The 17,274-nt window shown below is 38.2% G+C and overlaps 1 protein-coding gene across 4 annotated transcripts; it reads right to left on the bottom strand.

Moving 5' to 3' along the window:
• Window positions 1-859: 859 nt before the first annotated feature.
• On the bottom strand, window positions 860-16,091 carry LOC136236414 (uncharacterized). 4 transcript variants are annotated; one of them, XM_066026568.1, is made up of 7 exons: window positions 15,748-16,091; window positions 15,632-15,695; window positions 1,963-2,375; window positions 1,777-1,905; window positions 1,598-1,728; window positions 1,451-1,550; window positions 860-1,396 (listed from the first exon to the last, which is right to left on the bottom strand). In XM_066026568.1, the coding sequence occupies exons 5-7, from the start codon at window positions 1,703-1,705 to the stop codon at window positions 1,023-1,025; spliced, it is 582 nt and encodes a 193-aa protein (XP_065882640.1). In that variant the 5' UTR covers window positions 1,706-1,728; window positions 1,777-1,905; window positions 1,963-2,375; window positions 15,632-15,695; window positions 15,748-16,091; the 3' UTR covers window positions 860-1,022. The 4 variants fall into 4 exon arrangements, with proteins under 4 accessions (XP_065882640.1, XP_065882641.1, XP_065882638.1 ...); XM_066026569.1 differs by having other exon boundaries at window positions 1,963-2,372; XM_066026566.1 differs by having other exon boundaries at window positions 1,963-2,304.
• Window positions 16,092-17,274: the final 1,183 nt, after the last annotated feature.

Raw genomic sequence — 17,274 nt, 5'->3', positions numbered from 1 at the left:
AATGCTAAATTTCATATGAGTGCTTTGAAATATTCATCCCTGGTATAGGACCCACACTTGATGAAGGGCATTCAAACTTTGGAGAACTGTTGGGTTTTGTCTGACTAGCCATCAGTCCTATTGCAGATTAATCTGACAACCATAGCAACTGTTGCTGGCAACAGAAATTCAAAAATAACCACTGTAATAGACCGATCACACTTAGCAACTGTTACTATGGTCTCAAAATGATGTTTACCTAACAACCATTGCTAAGCAACCATATTGTTGCTATGCCATGGAGCATCCATCACTATGGTAACACTAGTTGTCAAGTCGGACATTTACTTCTAATAGGAACACACCACACTATTTTAGCCAAACAAATTTGTACTACAGATTTTTGTCATGGGACCTTGACAAACAAGTGTAATACTAATTCTATTGGCTAATCGCTTGACGTATTGCAATATAATATGTCAAGCTACTATGATGTATTTCAATATAATACGTCAAACTGCTATTGAGAGTATTATATTGTAACACATTCAGTTGTTGGATTATAGTATATATAGGGTCCTGGATATAGTGTAATGTTTCAAGAGGGTGTCATACAGGCACTCATGCACTGCATAATTGATCATGAACTGCAACCATTACTTAAATGCTTCTTCAAAAATTTGACTGCCATTTTCCAATACTGCCTGTGCTTCCATGTAATCGTTGATTTCCATAAATGAGAATTGTATTAGTTATTCAAAAGTTTGTAGATTGCCCGTTTTATATATATTATGGCAACTGAGATTCAGAAGCAATGTCATTTTAGAACTCTCTGTTAACTATAAAATATATTATTATTACGTACGTATATAATAATAGTATTACGTATATTTCACAACCTTTGTACTTTCGGATTAGTAACAGCAAAGCAGTGATACTTTATTAAAGTAACTATCAGTAAAAGTACACTAGAATACTGTAATAACAAGCTCCATCTTCATATTTCAAAGTACAAAACATACATAAAAGGCTATGTTTGTGGCTTAAACATCTTGACTTTGTCCTGAGAAATGATCCCATAAAATTTCTCTCCAGGTTATCTTCTTGACTCCAGCTGTCCTCAACATGTCATCAAATAACAATGGTGATGATGAGCAACTGGTAAAAATCTCCTGTACTCTCACATGGTTTAACTGATTTTGCTCTAAACACTTAGCCATGGCCCTTGTGGTACGTGGACCATATAGAGACTGAGCTTCCTTCCAAACTCTGTAACTCTCATGTACTCTATTCCAGTCAGAAATGACAAAATCAGTACTTCTCATGGTTAGTGATGGTGATTGTAGTACTACACTAAGATCAGATGTTGTGAATATTGCTATCATTGACTGTACATCTTCCAGTGCTCGACGAGCCCCTGCATATATAAGATGTTTAATGGCTAGCAAACAACCATATAGGGGAAACTTACTAAAGTAGTGCTGCTGTGGGAAAAATCTTTCAAGTAAGCTGTCCAAATTTAACCCTTCGACATTCCAGTCATTGAATATGGGGTGGCTTGTTTGTCTCATCTGTATGTGAAATTATTATATATGATAAAATTTTTGTTTTGCTAAACCTTTTTTAGCTCAAAGAGGGTATCAGCATATGCAAGGTGTGCTGAAGAAAACTGTTCCAACATTCCCCAGCGCTGAACGTCTGCCACAAGGATGCGGAAGTCAAACATAAACCCATTATGAGCCACCAAAACTAAATAAAATGGATACATTGTCATTTCAGCCATAGGAACTCATTTACCTGGATGGAAGGATTTGCTAGCTCCCCTTTCAGCTTCATTAACACATCTGTTTAATCAAGACAGAAAGTCTGGAAAGACGTCCAGAAATATTCTTTTTCCTACAAGCATCTCTTCTGTAACACCACACCCTAAATTAAAGTAATTACAGAAGACATGCAGCTTGAGTTAATTGGACCAGAATGTACCTATTCCAAGAATGGGTTGGGTAGTATAACACAATTCAGAGAATGATTTCACTGTGACAAACTCCTTCTCAGTTCCAACCACTTCAGCTGCCATCTCAATAATATGATCACTGTGTATGTTGCCACCAGTTGTTTTGACATTCATAGATAAATAACAGTGGAGCAGCTCCGCTGAGTGATGAATGACTTCCCAGTAATGCTTCTGTATTGCTTATACTTCTTGCCTTTCTTTCTTTCTTTAGCTGTGGCACAGTATCAGTGGTGCTACTTGCCATATTAGCACCATCATGGGGGACCACATAATCCTTTTCTTTTTTGTAGAGGTGAATACCTTTTTGTTGGCTATACCACAGTATATGTGTGAGTAAGTAAATGGAACTGCTCAGTAATGAGATGAGGTATGGCACTATCTGCTGAATAAGGTTATATAACTGCATGGTTATGAATATTAGTTAAGGAATTAAATTCATATACCTATACATAAAACTAGTTTTAGTAAATGTAAATTAAAGTTTACTATAATAGCCTGCTTATGTTCAACCGAGCTGCCATATGATAATATCTGAGAGATGAACATGTACTCTTTCTAATTATTTTGTATTGGAACAACCAACATTGATATGAAAATAAAAACAACCGCTAAGTCATGAGTCATGTTTATATACATTATAATAGTCCAGAAGATGAAACTAAAAAATAGTATAAAAGAAAATTTGGTATCATTCTAAAGCTCTTTTCTCATAGAAAACATATCCAAAGTTCCAAAAAATCCCTTTTATTTGTTTCAGGCATATTAGTATAGCGGCACAACCCAAAAATAGTGCACTTTTTCATAAAACCATGAAACTTTACACATAAATAGTAGTCCTCAATACATGTAATTTTAGATATAGCGCCATCGCTGATTTGACCTTTGGTGACCTTTACAGCCATTTTTGTACAGAAAATTGATCATTATTGTCTTTAACTCCCTCAGGCAGTAATTAACTTGTTAAAAACATGGTACCAAACAAAAGATCTTACTGAAAGAAACAACTTGGTTTTTATTTGAAGTCAATAGGTGATTTCATTACAAAGTTATGATCATTTTTATTAGCTGCAAAATTTGATAAATTTATGCGTAATTATCTGCCCACAGGTAATTCACACCTGGAGGGCAGGTAATTATATCAAATTTTTCAGCTAATAAAAATAATCATAACTTTGTAATGAAATCACCTATTAAAAACCAAGTTGTTTCTTTCAGCAAGATCTTTTGTTTGGTACCATGTTTTTAACAAGTCAATTGCTGCCTCAGGGAATTAAAGACAAAAATGATCAATTTTCTGTACAAAAATGGCTGTAAAGGTCACCAAAGGTCAAATCAGCGATGGCACTATATCTAAAAATGCATGTACTGAGGAGTACTATTTGTGTGGAAAGTTTCATGACTTTATGAAAAAAGTGCACAATATTGCCAATTTTGGGGGCTACGCCGCTATACTATATGCTATGAACAAATTGTATTTCTCAATACAATAGACAAATTGCATAATAAGGCTTTATAACGTGTAATAATAACTGTTATTCCTAGCAACCTGAATTTTACATAATATGTAGGTGACAATATCTAACTTCTCCAAATTGTAAAAGGATAGCATATATGTGTCATAAGATATGACATCTTGAAGTTTGTAGTTTTCCCATGCACATCCATATGTGACGGAACAACAGTTGCTCTTTCTGGGCAATCACTTAATTCAGAGATTTCAATGTATGCTAAAACCAAAAATTCAAAAAATGATATCTCAAATTTTACATAATTTGTAGGTGTGAATGTCACCAATTATCTCCCAAGTTTTAAATGGATAGTATATTTAGGTACCAAAACCTTACAACTAGTGTTTGATGCTTGAGTTGCTTGGTCGGTGTCAATAACTTTTAGTGGCATCAGCTTTTGGTGACATATCTAGTCTATATGCCTAATCTATGACAGCAGTCAGTTCAAAGGCTATCAATACAAGAATAGTTAACAAAACATTCTTGACTGCTTATCCAAAATAACAGTAGCAGCTGCCAATATTATAATAATTTATCAGCACAATCACTACAAATCACTTCTGTACTGCATAAACAAGTATACTACAGTGGAACACCGATTATCCGAACACCGATTATCCGAACTCTCGATTATCCGAACACCATATCGACTGCTCAATTAGGGTATTTTGTTAAAAAGTGTATGCTTTATTAGAGTAGTTGAGCAAAGCTCAGTATATAAATGTATGGATATTCGATCTTACATACTTTCGATTATCTGAACACCCCTCCCCCCCCCAATTAGTTTGGATAATCGAGGTTCCACTGTATTGTACTTTGCATTTACAAAGATAGCTGTTAAAGAAGCTCCTGACCTTTATACTTGAAAACTGATGTGGACATGGTGTAGCTCACTAATAGCTTTACTCTATAGGATGCCATGATCTGCTGCTGGAAATTACACTGGATATAACGTATTGGTAAGTAGTCACTTATCAGTTAAAAACTTTTCGCACCTTTTCATTTGGAGTTGAAACAACTGGCCTGCCTATCTATAAGATGCATGTTAAATGGCCTGCCTATCTATAAGATGCATGTTATTATTATTATTATTTTTATTATTATTATTATTTAATGGACAATTAAAATACAAAATTGATTAATAGGCCAAAGGCCTTTGACAATGTCCATGTCCAGTTTCTCTCCAATATTGGTCTAGTGAGTGTTTGAAAGAAGATATTGTTTTTGCCAGAACTACTTCGTCAGATAAGTCATTCCATTGTTGGATTATTCTAAAGTTGAAAAAGTGTTGACCAATGCTTCTGCAAATTCTTTGTTTAAAAAGTTTCATTGGATGGCCCCTGGTAACACTGTCTTGTTGTAATGTAAAGATATCTTTTGGGTCAATTTGATAGTATGAGTTTAGTATCTTAAACACTTCAATTAGATCTCCTCTTTGTCGTCTACAAAAAAGTGAGTGCAAATCTAGTTCTTGAAGTCTACCTTCATAAGATAGTGTAGAGATAGATGGTATCAGCTTAGTAGCCCTTCTTTGAACCTTTTCTAGTACGTCAATGTCCTTTGCTAAATGAGGGCTCCAGATTGGGGCACAATACTCTAGGTGCGGTCGAACTAAAGTTTTGTACAGCAGTGTAAATGATGGTGCTGATGTTAAATGGCCTACCTGTCTATAATAAGATGCTAAATGACACACTGTAATTTATGATTGTGTAGTCCAAATTTTATTCTGCAAAGTTACAGGGAAAGTGTTAGCTAAGTCTTCTTAGTATATCGTAGACCCCGGCTATAGGAGCACATGGTTAATTGCCTATTAAGTGCATATAGCATACTTGTGCTATACACCTGTTTATTAAGCGCACGCATTGTTTTAATTTTAACATGGTGGGAGGTGGAAATCCAGGAGAAGTTATACCAGAGAGCAGAAGCTCCACGTTTTGAGGTGGTATACTACTAACAGAAGAAAGTTGTATCGCATGTGTCAGAAATTTGACCTCAACACGAGAACTGTTCTGCGATGGATCAAATGTCAAAAGGACATACATGACAGTAAGAAGGAAGGAAATGTGTGTCTTTTGGGAGGAATGCAGAATACCCGGAGATGGGCTATGGAAGAAGTACTATATGAAGAATATCAAAGGCTACATCAACATGGGCTGAAATCAAAGGGATGGCGGTTCAGGACGAGAAGACAGCAGCTGCTCAAATCAATGTCACCAAGCAGCTAATTTAAATTTATGACATATGGTTTGATGGATTTAAAAAAATGCTACAAAATCAGTTTATGCAGCCCTACACACAAAGTTCAGGTAGTTCCATTAAGTAAGAGGGAGTTGATAGGTAGTTTCCTACACTGCTGTATGTAGGGATTAAGCCAATGTAGGGATTTTCCTACCAAGCTAGCTGTAATACCATCATTCATCTCTTTTATTCACTTGCTTGGATCCCTAATTGATTCTTAAATTAACTAGTTTTTTTTAAATGCTAATTTAGAAATGAAGTAGGGATCTATGCAATAAAAAGTAGTGAAACAAGAGATGAATATTCATCTCTTGTTTCACTACTTTTTATTGCATAGATTTCTATTATTTAAAATACTAGTTTGTTTAGTTTTTTTTGTAGCACACTAGCTACAGTGTAACTTGTGACTGTTCTATTAGAAATATTATTAGAATATCATATATGACTGTTGTGTTAGACTATACCAAAGAGTGAGTAGCTAGCTGGCCTTGTTTACTGTTAAGTACGGTTAAGTAAATAGCTAGATTGTTAAGAAGTGTGGTCTCCATAGTCTATCGCTATTATGCACCTATCAATGTTATCCCCCACCTCCCCCCTCCCAGGCGTAGTGGGGGAAATGGTGGGGATTTGACTTTTTGAAAAATCAAATTCTCCACCCACTGGGGAACAACTAGTGGTCAAATCTCCATGTAGTGTCGCTGGAATAAACTTTAGGAAACAGATCAATTCTCATAGCTCGCAAGCTAAAGCAAACGCCTAAAATTTCGAACGGTCAAATGCCCCACTAGTGGGGCAAAATTTCTGATCAAATCGGCGAAAATCCCCCACTGATCCCTTAGTAAGCCCGGGAGGGGGGTAGTGGGGTTTAACATTGATAGGTGCATTAGTCAACCTAGATGTATATTTAATGGGTGTGGTCGCGAACGGGATCCCAATCGCGAAGTTGCAGATATCTAGCTAGTATATAATTAAATACCTCTTATAGTAGTGCCAGGACTGAAACACTTATGAAATGAAATAATCCTGTGGTGCCTAATTTTGCTGCTGAAAGAAAACGTCGATACGGAAAATTAACGCCTCGATATGGTTTCTTTGGATGAAGAAGACAAGCAGTCTGATTGAGATAAAAGAAAAGACAAGGTACAGAGGGCCTACACTCTCAGAACCCCAAAAAAGGCACATCCCACTGGTGAGTTGTTATTGTGGCATAAAATGGTGACCATGTGCTGCTTCGTTTGGCCTCTAGCCTTGTGACTGTGGTCAGGCAGTCAGGCTAAAATTCGAGTTATGGTGATGTTTTTAAAAATTCTATATCTAGCCACCTGTAAGTGTTTTGTTATATTTAATGCTGTATTTTATATTATATGGACTAGCACTATTCCGTAAAGGTGATTTCATTGAGTAAGATGTCTCTAGGATGATTTTTAAAGGCAGAATTTTGGGTGGCATTTGAAATTTTTGGGGCGATCCCCACATAAACAGTACTACTGTACCATATGATAATTTTTAATATACACTGTAGTAGTGCTATGAACCTGCAGAGTTACCAAAACCGGTTCTTGGAAGATGAATAATTGGATATTGACTGGTTATTATCTGACTGTAAATTAGCAGACATAATGATACTCAACATGCCTCTTGGAAGCCTTAGGGTGGTACCACCAAAGTGACCATCAACATCCTGCCTTACAATGGGTAGGTAAAAACAGTGGACCCGGGGACCAACCCGGGACCCAACTCTACTTGGAATGGAATTTTATACCCTTCACAATATTCTATACTTATACTAGGTATCTTTGCAAGTAGACTTGCATGACCAATCCACCTCGTAATGGTGTATCACATGATGTTTAAACCAATTAGAAATTATAAGCACCTCTGAAAAAAGTGTCTGCAGCTGACTGCATTTATAGGCCACTCGCCTGCTGCACAATGAGCATACTAGTCAGGGGTGGATCTAGGGGGTGTGCTTTGGGGGCTGAAGCTCCCCCTTCACTATTAGGCTTTACTTGATCAATATGTTGAGGATTATAATGAAATTTTGTCTTAGCATAATTATATGATCACTAATAATACAAATACTCATAAACCCACTTTATAAACATCTTCCCAAGGCATTATCAGTGGATTTATGCTAAAGGTTATGCAACAAGGATCCGGATCAGCATTGGAGGTGTACAAGATCGAATAGAACAGTCACCTAACTACTCTAATAGAACATTCAGTGTAAGCATAAAGGTTGGTTTTGTTATGGAATTTTTCCAAATCTGCCTGAAGTTCAGACAACCAAGCACATGATGCACCCTCTCACAATTGCATGTATGATAGAATAATGTTGAAACTGGAAAATTATGAAGTTTGAATGATACGAGATTGAATCTGAGAGCATTTTCAATGGAAATTATGTACCTGAATTAAGTATACCAGTACCGGTAATAACTACACAAGTAGATGAACAAGCCTTTTAAACAGACCAATGTACTATAGGCGACCCAAACCTTTCCATTAGCAAATGCTGCAAAGGCAGTATATAAAATATCTACAGGCAGAAATATGCATTTTATGTGAAAAATGTCTTCAAATTGCAGTATTTTAGCATCTATTTTTCAAAAATTTCCTGGGGGGGGGGCATGCTCCCAGACCCCCCATAGTTCCAGCATGCTTTGCATACCTCCACCCAAGAGATTAGTACACTGTACCTTGAGTTAACCCCCCCCCCCCCCCCTCCCCCTTTTATAAATCCTAGATCTGCCCCTGCTAGTCTATTATGTTGACTTGCTACTAAAACGTTGTGCAAACACACCACGATGTATGAAGTCTGGTTGAATGTCGAGCTGCTGGACTGAAACTTGTTTAGCTAGTAATCGCTATTTCCCATAAATATTTGTTTGCACAGTGTTTCCAAACTTTAGTAGCGAGTTGAAATGATAGACTAGTATGCTCATTATGCAGCAGGCAAGTGGCCTACAGCTTCAGACACTTTTTCAGAGGTACTTATAATTTCTACTTGGTTTAAACATCGTGTGAGACACTGTGACGAGGGGAAAAAGTGGATTGGTCATGCAAGTCTACTTGCAAAGGTACCTAGTATTAGTATAGAATATTGTGAAGGGTATAAAATTCCAAGCAGAATCGGGTCCTCGGGTCCCCCGGTCCAGAATCCTCGGGTTCACTGTGTTTACCTACCCTCTTAACAATTATTACAATCACATATTTACACATGCTTTGAGGTTATGTTATGATGTTAACACTTGTCAGCAGGGGTAATTTATGGTCTACCAAGTGGGTGGGCAAAACCGGTTTAAGGCTTCTTAGCCAATAATTGGCTTGACCTAGACAATACCGGTTAATAACTGTTTTTTCCATACCGGTTTACAACACTACTAGTTATATTAAGCTTTAGCTTAGTTGCTTTGAAAACATTCTTTATAGACACACCCCACTAGATCACATGATCACCTTGTTGAGCTAGTTCTTGTTGCCATAGTTTCTTCTTCTCCTTCAAACCTTCCAGCATGGATAATTGTGCAACTTAAACGATAAGGTTTAAGTGTTAAACGGTATTATTAAGGTGCTGTTTGGTCAGTGTCCTGTAACTAGTACCTTGCAAACAGTACTACAGCCTCCAAATAGCATCTCATAATGTGGGGGACATATCCCCAGACTGAACCTCACCACTTTCATTTTACTCTGACGCCCCTGATATAACAGACACTTTGGAACCAGCTGATTTAGGTTTTTTTCTCTGGGCTTGATGGACTGCCCTTGCCAATCACCCCCAGCACAAGATGGTATGTGCTGGACAACTGAACAAAGGGCCATCAAAGAGACAGCCCCCAATCATTATAATTACTAAGACAAGTGGGACTCCACTCTTCTCACTACATCCATTAGCAGTGGAGCCCTAGTGTAGACACCAATGGAAGAACGTGCCCCACAAATACATTGGATAAGCTGATCGAAGCAACGAGAAGCCCAGACAACGAAGCCAACCTAAAACTACTGAATACTTATTTCCTACTTAGTGAACAAAGGAGAAGCCAGAAGCTTACAAAAGATAGTAGCTTTGTGAACTAACCCCCCAGTGACGGGTATAAAAGTGGCATGCTCAACCTCACGAATGTGCTGGCCATATGCACAATGTTTGATACTTCTTAGACAGAAGATAATAGGTGGAACTGTTGGGGGATTGAAATTTTACTGTTGTAAGGAGGTTCTACTGCATGTACATGTACACTAGGGCTTTATAATCAGATGGAAAACTTGTGGAAAGGTGTCAAGCTATAGTTGGGAAAAGGATAAAATTTCTGACTTAAAAAGCACTATGTAACTCAATGTCAACAAATACGTAAAACTATATTTACTAAAAACATCCCATCATTATCGAGACAAAATACTTGTCACTTATCAAGATATAGGATTTACTATTATTGCACAGCCCTAATGTATGCCAAACTTGTTATCACCAGATTTTCCAAATGCAAATTAATGTATATGCTAAACCATAGCACTGTCAAGGGTAAACAATTGAGAAGAAAGTATCTAACTCTGTACTAGTCCATCAAAAATGAGCCTGTCCTGTATGACCACATTTTACCTATGTTCATTTAATAGAAGCCTAATGAGTTTTGACAGTAGCCCTTGTCACCAATTGACACCTGCTTCTTTGAAATGAATATAGCTAAAATGTGGTAATACAGGGACAATTAGTACTAACGGGTTCATTTTTGATGGACTAATTCAAAGTTAGATACTCTCTTCTCCATTATTTACTCTTGGTACTGTGCTTGTGATATTACAGTGTAACTCAAATATCAAGACACCGCGACCCAAGAAGCCAGCATGCCACACAGTGAGTATATTGACCATGATTTTCATACATTTGTAGCTCTGTGCTTCCTTTACAAAATGAGACGATTTTTGCTGTGGAAATTCCATAGCCCACACATCAAATTTGAGTAAAATCGCTTCACGTGTTCCCAAGATATGAGATCCTGGGGTAGCTGACTCGAGATACTCTAATACAGCAGCCACTCTAATAGAACAACCGGCTTTCTTTGTAGTTTAATGTGCAGTTATTTATTTTTGTGCTCTCTTCAACACTCCCTTGCCATGCCCACACAGGTGTTAATTCATTAATCCTGTTTGGTAGTCGCATGTGACTGAGGACACATTTACGTAGTTTTTTGTGTGTTCCATTATTCAATAATGATGGTTGATCTCTCTCTGTCACACTTATATTGCTGTATGCTATAACAAAAAGCTAAGCAAACTAGTATATTTAAAAAAATGAATCCAAGCAATAAACAGGAGATGAATGATGGTATTACAGCATAGCTTGGTGGGAAAATCCCTACTTAGGGATTGAACAAAATAGCATGCCAATGTAGGGATTTTCTCACCGAGCTATGTTGTAATACCGTCATTCATCTCTTGTTTCATTACTTTTGATCACTTGGATCCCTAATTCATTTTTAAACTTCATATCTTAGTGATGATTATAAGTACAAGTAGATTGAGAGTATGGGAATTGCTATGGTCAATTGGATGTTCCCTTGACGCTGAAACAGTGAGTTCAGGAGATATGCTAACCAAGGAAACAGTGGGATGAGAAGTAGCAGACACGATGGCTGAATTACCACAGAAAGCAAGTGAGACATCCTCTGATAAACTTCTTGTGTCATGAACGTTAAAGCAAAAACAATTATTCATCAGTCATCACCATGCAGCATCAATATGGCCATAGATACTAGAGCCATGGAAATCATATAGCTCTACTATCTATGATGTAGCTAGTGGCCAGTCTGCTCTGAAACACAAAAGGACCTGGCCACACAGCTACACTCTCACATGAAAGCTGACACACCTATATTTCAATTTAATGCTCAACATGGTAAGGTATATGTAGTTACCCCAGGTCAGCAGCAGAGTAGAAGTGTTTAGCCAGGTCCTTGAATACGAGGTAATTTACAAGCTTTAGGAATTCTCTAGGTAAATAGTAGATCCGCAACTTTCTCCATCAGGCACAGTTGGGCCACAACCTAGAGTATGTGGGGAATAATGCACCAATCATTGTCAAGCTCCACCCGCATGCAGTCCTGTGGAACCCCATACACTGACTGGGAATTTGACATCTAGCTACATCTTGTTCCCTAGGGCAATTGACAACAGTTGGGATAATTTTCTTTACAAAGTTGCTATTTTATTTACTCACCCATAATTTTTATGGCTTTATTACAGCACTACCGTATAGCTGGTAATTTTCGAAAGGTTTTTATTTTCGGATATTTCGAAGAGGCCCTTCTCTTCGAAAATAAATTCCCACGTCCGGTTGTTTTTCGAAAATAAATTCCCACAAGTGAAAGCAACCGTCCAACTTTCGGCGATTCGTTCGCGTATTCCTCGAGTTTTAGCTCAGTATTGCTGATGATAATGGGTAACTGTACCAATAACCAAAAAACAGGTGATCCAGAATGGGAATTGATGCTGTCTGCTCTAGAATCTATGGTGATATGAGCTAGCTATGATGGAGCGTGATCGTGCCAGTGAGTTCACTCCACCCGAGACTCCCTCAGTCTTCTCTCCAGTGCACAGGAATGGGGATTATTCCATCAGTAACAGTTTTTGGCAAACATTCACGCATTTTCATAATTTGTGACACGAATTTCCGTTTATTTGAAATCCATCCGGACTTCGAAATATGCACTCTTCGAAATTAAAATCTTTCGAAATTCAGATTTTGCTTCTTGTACGAAAATTTCTGTTTCGAAAATAACCCGCTATACGGTATCAAAGGTACTATGGCACTACAAACACATTACTTGTATGAAGGTAAGTTTATCACATCTGGATCCCACCAAGATTACTGTTTGGGTCAGTGGGTCAACCAGGTCAGTAGTACTGACCCACTTACAACCCTACCTCCAACCCTAGCTCACCTCAAACTCACCACTCAGTTTGAGACGCATATATGTCAAGAACTAGATTTGACATAGACAGTAATCATTGTAATTTAGGGTACGATGTTGTCCACAACTATCAAGCTCTGCTGCATTTATAGCATGTTATTACACTATATGAAGGATCGTTTGCAAAGAGAATAGTAAAATTTATATACAGCTAGTAAATGGGCAGCCAACAAAGAGTATTTTAACACATAAACAATGATCAATAAGTGGGTGTGGCTCCACATAAGTGTAAAGGCAGCCACAATTCCTACAAGTGGGTGGGGCCCATCAGACTAGTTGCCTACAAGGAAAGCAGCAACATTCAATCCCAATATAATAAGGTAATGCCATGCATGTATTAATCCTGATAAGTAGGAATGGCTCAACATATCTCCAGACAGCAAAATGTATTCCTAAATGGTGAGCATGGCTTCATGGAAGTTTCTTGAGCATGTATAGCTGCATTACAATCAAGCTTGTGTTTATCATACAGTACGGTAGTACTATATATTAGGGATCATGCAGTTTTGGGCTTGCTCACCCTAAAACCAGCCTCAAATTTCCTTCTTCATAGCCAAGGCCAAAAATGGCTTCAGAGTGACCCTAAACCCAGTTTCTACGGAATTTTAAAAATTTTCTATTTAATAGAATTTTATTCTGACTAACTAACTAACTAACTGATGCCTTCAGCCAAGCATAACTTGACAATAGGTAAGGCTACGGGCTCGATTTTTTTCACTGTTCAATGTCACTTCGTTCCGAGACCTACCTTTTCGCAGTACGTACAATGCACGTATCAATATCATGGACTTATCTTTGTCCTTCTTTGTGTTCCAGTTCTTTTCACCAACAACGCAAGGTGTCGATTTGCGATAGTGCAATACGACTTCCCTCTGGCTGTGTCATTCCTTTCGCCCACATTTTCCGTAGTGACTAGATTCATTGCAGAGAAGTTTCTTGTACTGTTCTTCGTTTGTAACACTGTGTAATGAGCGGAGCATAGCTACAAATGAAGTGTAATAGCCACCTCACTTTTCAGTGTGTAATTGATTATTGGGGTGTGCATTCAGATGCAAAATTATTTTATGGAATGCCTGGTGCCATTCTTTCTTTTAATGTGGTACACGTGGATTCAGTAGTCATAATTGTGTATTAAAAAAGTAAACAAACAAGTAGAAGGAAAAGTTAGGAATTTTAAGCTGGATTAGGGATCAAAGAACAAAAAAGTAAGGAAACAAGGGTACAGCTGAAAGTTGTGAAACAAGGGAGGTTGCCTATACCTAGCGTAAGCAATCATTTATCTGATTGACTCAATTACTGGAAACACATGCCTATCAAACGGGCATTTTACTAATAAAAACAGTGGAATTCCGTGGTACAAAGAAGTGGAATGGTTGACAAAGACTGTTTTATGTTTGTTGAGGGTTATAATTCTACTGATAAAGGAATGGACAGTTTGTTTGACTTCTGTACTGTAGGTTTGGAGCTGCATTTGGATGTGAGTTTACCCTGTGCCATCTGTGGTATTTGTTCTCCATCACTTTGAGAGAGTAGACCCCTCTACTGTTGATTTCTTCTTCAATGTTAGTCACCAAACAATAAAAGAAACAAGGCAAGCCTTAGTGAAGGCCAGGATTCGATGAAACTTCCACGAATAAACATGGTACAGCTACCATCGAACATGGCAGTTGAACTGGCATGTTCATAGATGACATGGTGGCTGTGGTGAAGGCACAGGTTGGTGAGAATATAGTCCAGAATAGTGTTCTACCATCAGGCCAACTGTTAAGCATGGGTACTCAATTTCATCACTGGAAATGAAGTATGCTACCATGCTATCCCTAAAAAACATCTGAAACCAAGAGATCAAGAACAGTGCATGGCGAATGATCTAGAATTGGTTGGGACCTTGTTGTTCCACTATTTGTTACTGTAGAACTGTTAAATTATCATTGTGTGTTCAGTTATCAAGCAATTTGTGCATACATTTTTACTTTAAAAATCGTAACTCCTATATTACGCATTCTGATGTTCCAAAATTTTGCATGGGTGTCCGTTAGGCACTCACAATTATGTGGGAGTTTTGTCAAAATTTTGATGGCTTTAGGAATAACCTTTTGTTGGTAGTTAGATATTGTTCTGGTAATTGAAGCACACAAGTGTATGTGAGTTCCGGTAATCGGTTATTTTGACTCTGCACCTTTTCGTCTGTTACTGGTCAGGGAAGGCAGCTATTGACATCAAACTTAAGGCACAGAAGGACGATATCTAGGGGAATACCTCTGTCAAAATTTGTGCCTGAGGAATGTTTACAGTGGAAGGTACGTTCCGTGGTAATAAGGGTGTCGGTAATTGATTGCTTACGCTACAGATATACTAGTGGACATCTAATTCCTACTTTTCAGTCTATAGGGATTAGATGTCCACTATTATATCTGCAGGATAGCCGGAAACCTTCCTTGTTTCACAACTTCCAGCTGTTCCCTTGTTTCCCTGCTTTTTTGTTCTTTTCTAATCCGGCTTAAAATTCCTAATTTTTCCTTCTACTTGTATATATGATCACATGTGATCTCATTCACTGGACGTTCAGATGAAACCTTGATTCAACAAAATGCGACCCTGGATGACCCAACCCACTTACAATGTTGTAACGCTAGTTGGAGGGCCAACCCAAGGGGTCCTCAATACTTAGATAAGCAGAGACTTAAGGCAATTTTGAGATGCAAGACTTTGTTGCTGACCCCTCAGGCCAACCCTATAGCTTCATCAGTTTGAACTCACCATAAACTTATAACAGAGACATCATTATATATATACTTAACAAGCAAACCTCTAGGAAGAAATTTGACACAAAAAAATTTGTCGAATCACGAGTCCCCTACTTACGACCCTGGGATCGGGGTAAGGGTATGACCATATATATAGGTGCATGTAGGTAGAATAACCTTTTTGAACTATCGTCCGTGGTACTGGTAGGGGCGAATGTGTTCGCAGATTCACTACAGGTAACTACAAATATTACATGACAAATGCGCATGCGGCATACACGACAGTTATTCACCTCGAATGGCTTTTTTGTGGCATCTTCTGGGGAATTTCTTGTACGTTTCCTGGGTATTTCGCTGTCCGTGGTGAAGAATCGACGATAAAGGGACTCCAGGCCTGTATACCTGGCTATAGTAGAGAAGCCTGGCAACATCGCTAGTGACCCTGATTTTCAAATAATGCCATTAGCACGGGCGCTTTAGCACGTGAGAATAACAAGGAGTTGATGGACTCGTAACCGAGAGAGAGAGAGAGAAAAGAACAGACAACAGGCAACAACAATCATATGATACCGTGACGAAAAAAGTCCTATAGACTATGTTTCTACCAACCACGTACTAGGAACTGACACCTCTTCTTCTAGAGGTATGCCACCCCTTCCGATTTTAAATAGATGAATAAATAAAATAATTTTGTCTTGTAATTATTGTTGTTGCTGTTGTTCGTCTTTTTTTTTTTTTTTACACCTACACATTCCTTGCCGTGCCCGCACAAGATCTCATTTTGCTTGATCTGACTGTGGTCGCACAAGACCGAGGACTAATAATGTATTGTATGTATCATCTTATTACTAATGATGGTTCTCTTTCAATTCTAATGCACAGTAGATACCCAGCAGCTTCACTAAAGCTTTCTACACTGACTGATAGCTCAGGCTTGAGATATACTGTAACTTGCTGGTTGAATATAGCTAACTGGCTTAGAAATTACACAGTCAGTGAGGACAGGGATGATTATAGATAGCTGATGGCCAAATATTTTGGTGGTATTATAGTAACAGTGAGTTCCTAATCTGTCCAGTTAAAATTTGTAAGTAATCTGCTTTCATGCGATCTCTTGCAGATTCCAAATATCGGATAAAGCCAGTCTGGCTCTGTCAGCTTAGTCTAATAGAACTGACAACTGCATCAGTAGATTCATTGTAAATCACTGCAATGTTAGGACAGTAAGGTGTTATGGTAATTGATGGCATCAATGCCTGAGGAGACACACTAGCATACACTGTCATAAACGGTCTTGTGTGGATAAGCCCCAAAACATGAGTTGTGGTGTAGTGAGCACTTCACGTCATACTGAATATGCCATCGCTGGAGATTTACTCATCAGAAGCAGTTTGCAGGATATAGAGGAAAGGTGACACCCAAGCAAAACTAAGTCAGTTTGCAAGTTTTACAGCAAGCGGATTCCAAGCACAGTCTTTAAGTTTACACTGAACATACAGAGAGTGTTCAGATGATCATCATACCTTGAGTGTTAATCAGCTAGCTACTAACAGTTTCTTTGATATCAGATAAAGAGGGCGAGCCATTAGAAAAGATGACAACTGCAAATGAGCCTTAGATAAAAGCTGTGATAATCAGATGCTCTATAGCTGGTCTGTAAATAAACATCCTAGATAACACTGCAGCCCTATGGCTATGATTAAGTTCAGTAGCTAATTGTAGCAAAGGGTTGAACATATAAAAGGGGACATAAAATCACCCTGAAAAACACCTCAATTCAGGGGCGTACCGAGGGGGGTTTCCAGGGGTTTCAGGAAACC

Source organism: Dysidea avara, chromosome 10 (genome assembly GCF_963678975.1).
Source record: "Dysidea avara chromosome 10, odDysAvar1.4, whole genome shotgun sequence".
In the NCBI taxonomy this organism is placed as follows: domain Eukaryota; kingdom Metazoa; phylum Porifera; class Demospongiae; order Dictyoceratida; family Dysideidae; genus Dysidea; species Dysidea avara.
Note: the sequence above shows the minus strand (reverse complement) of the source record. Positions and strands in the feature narration are given on the sequence as shown.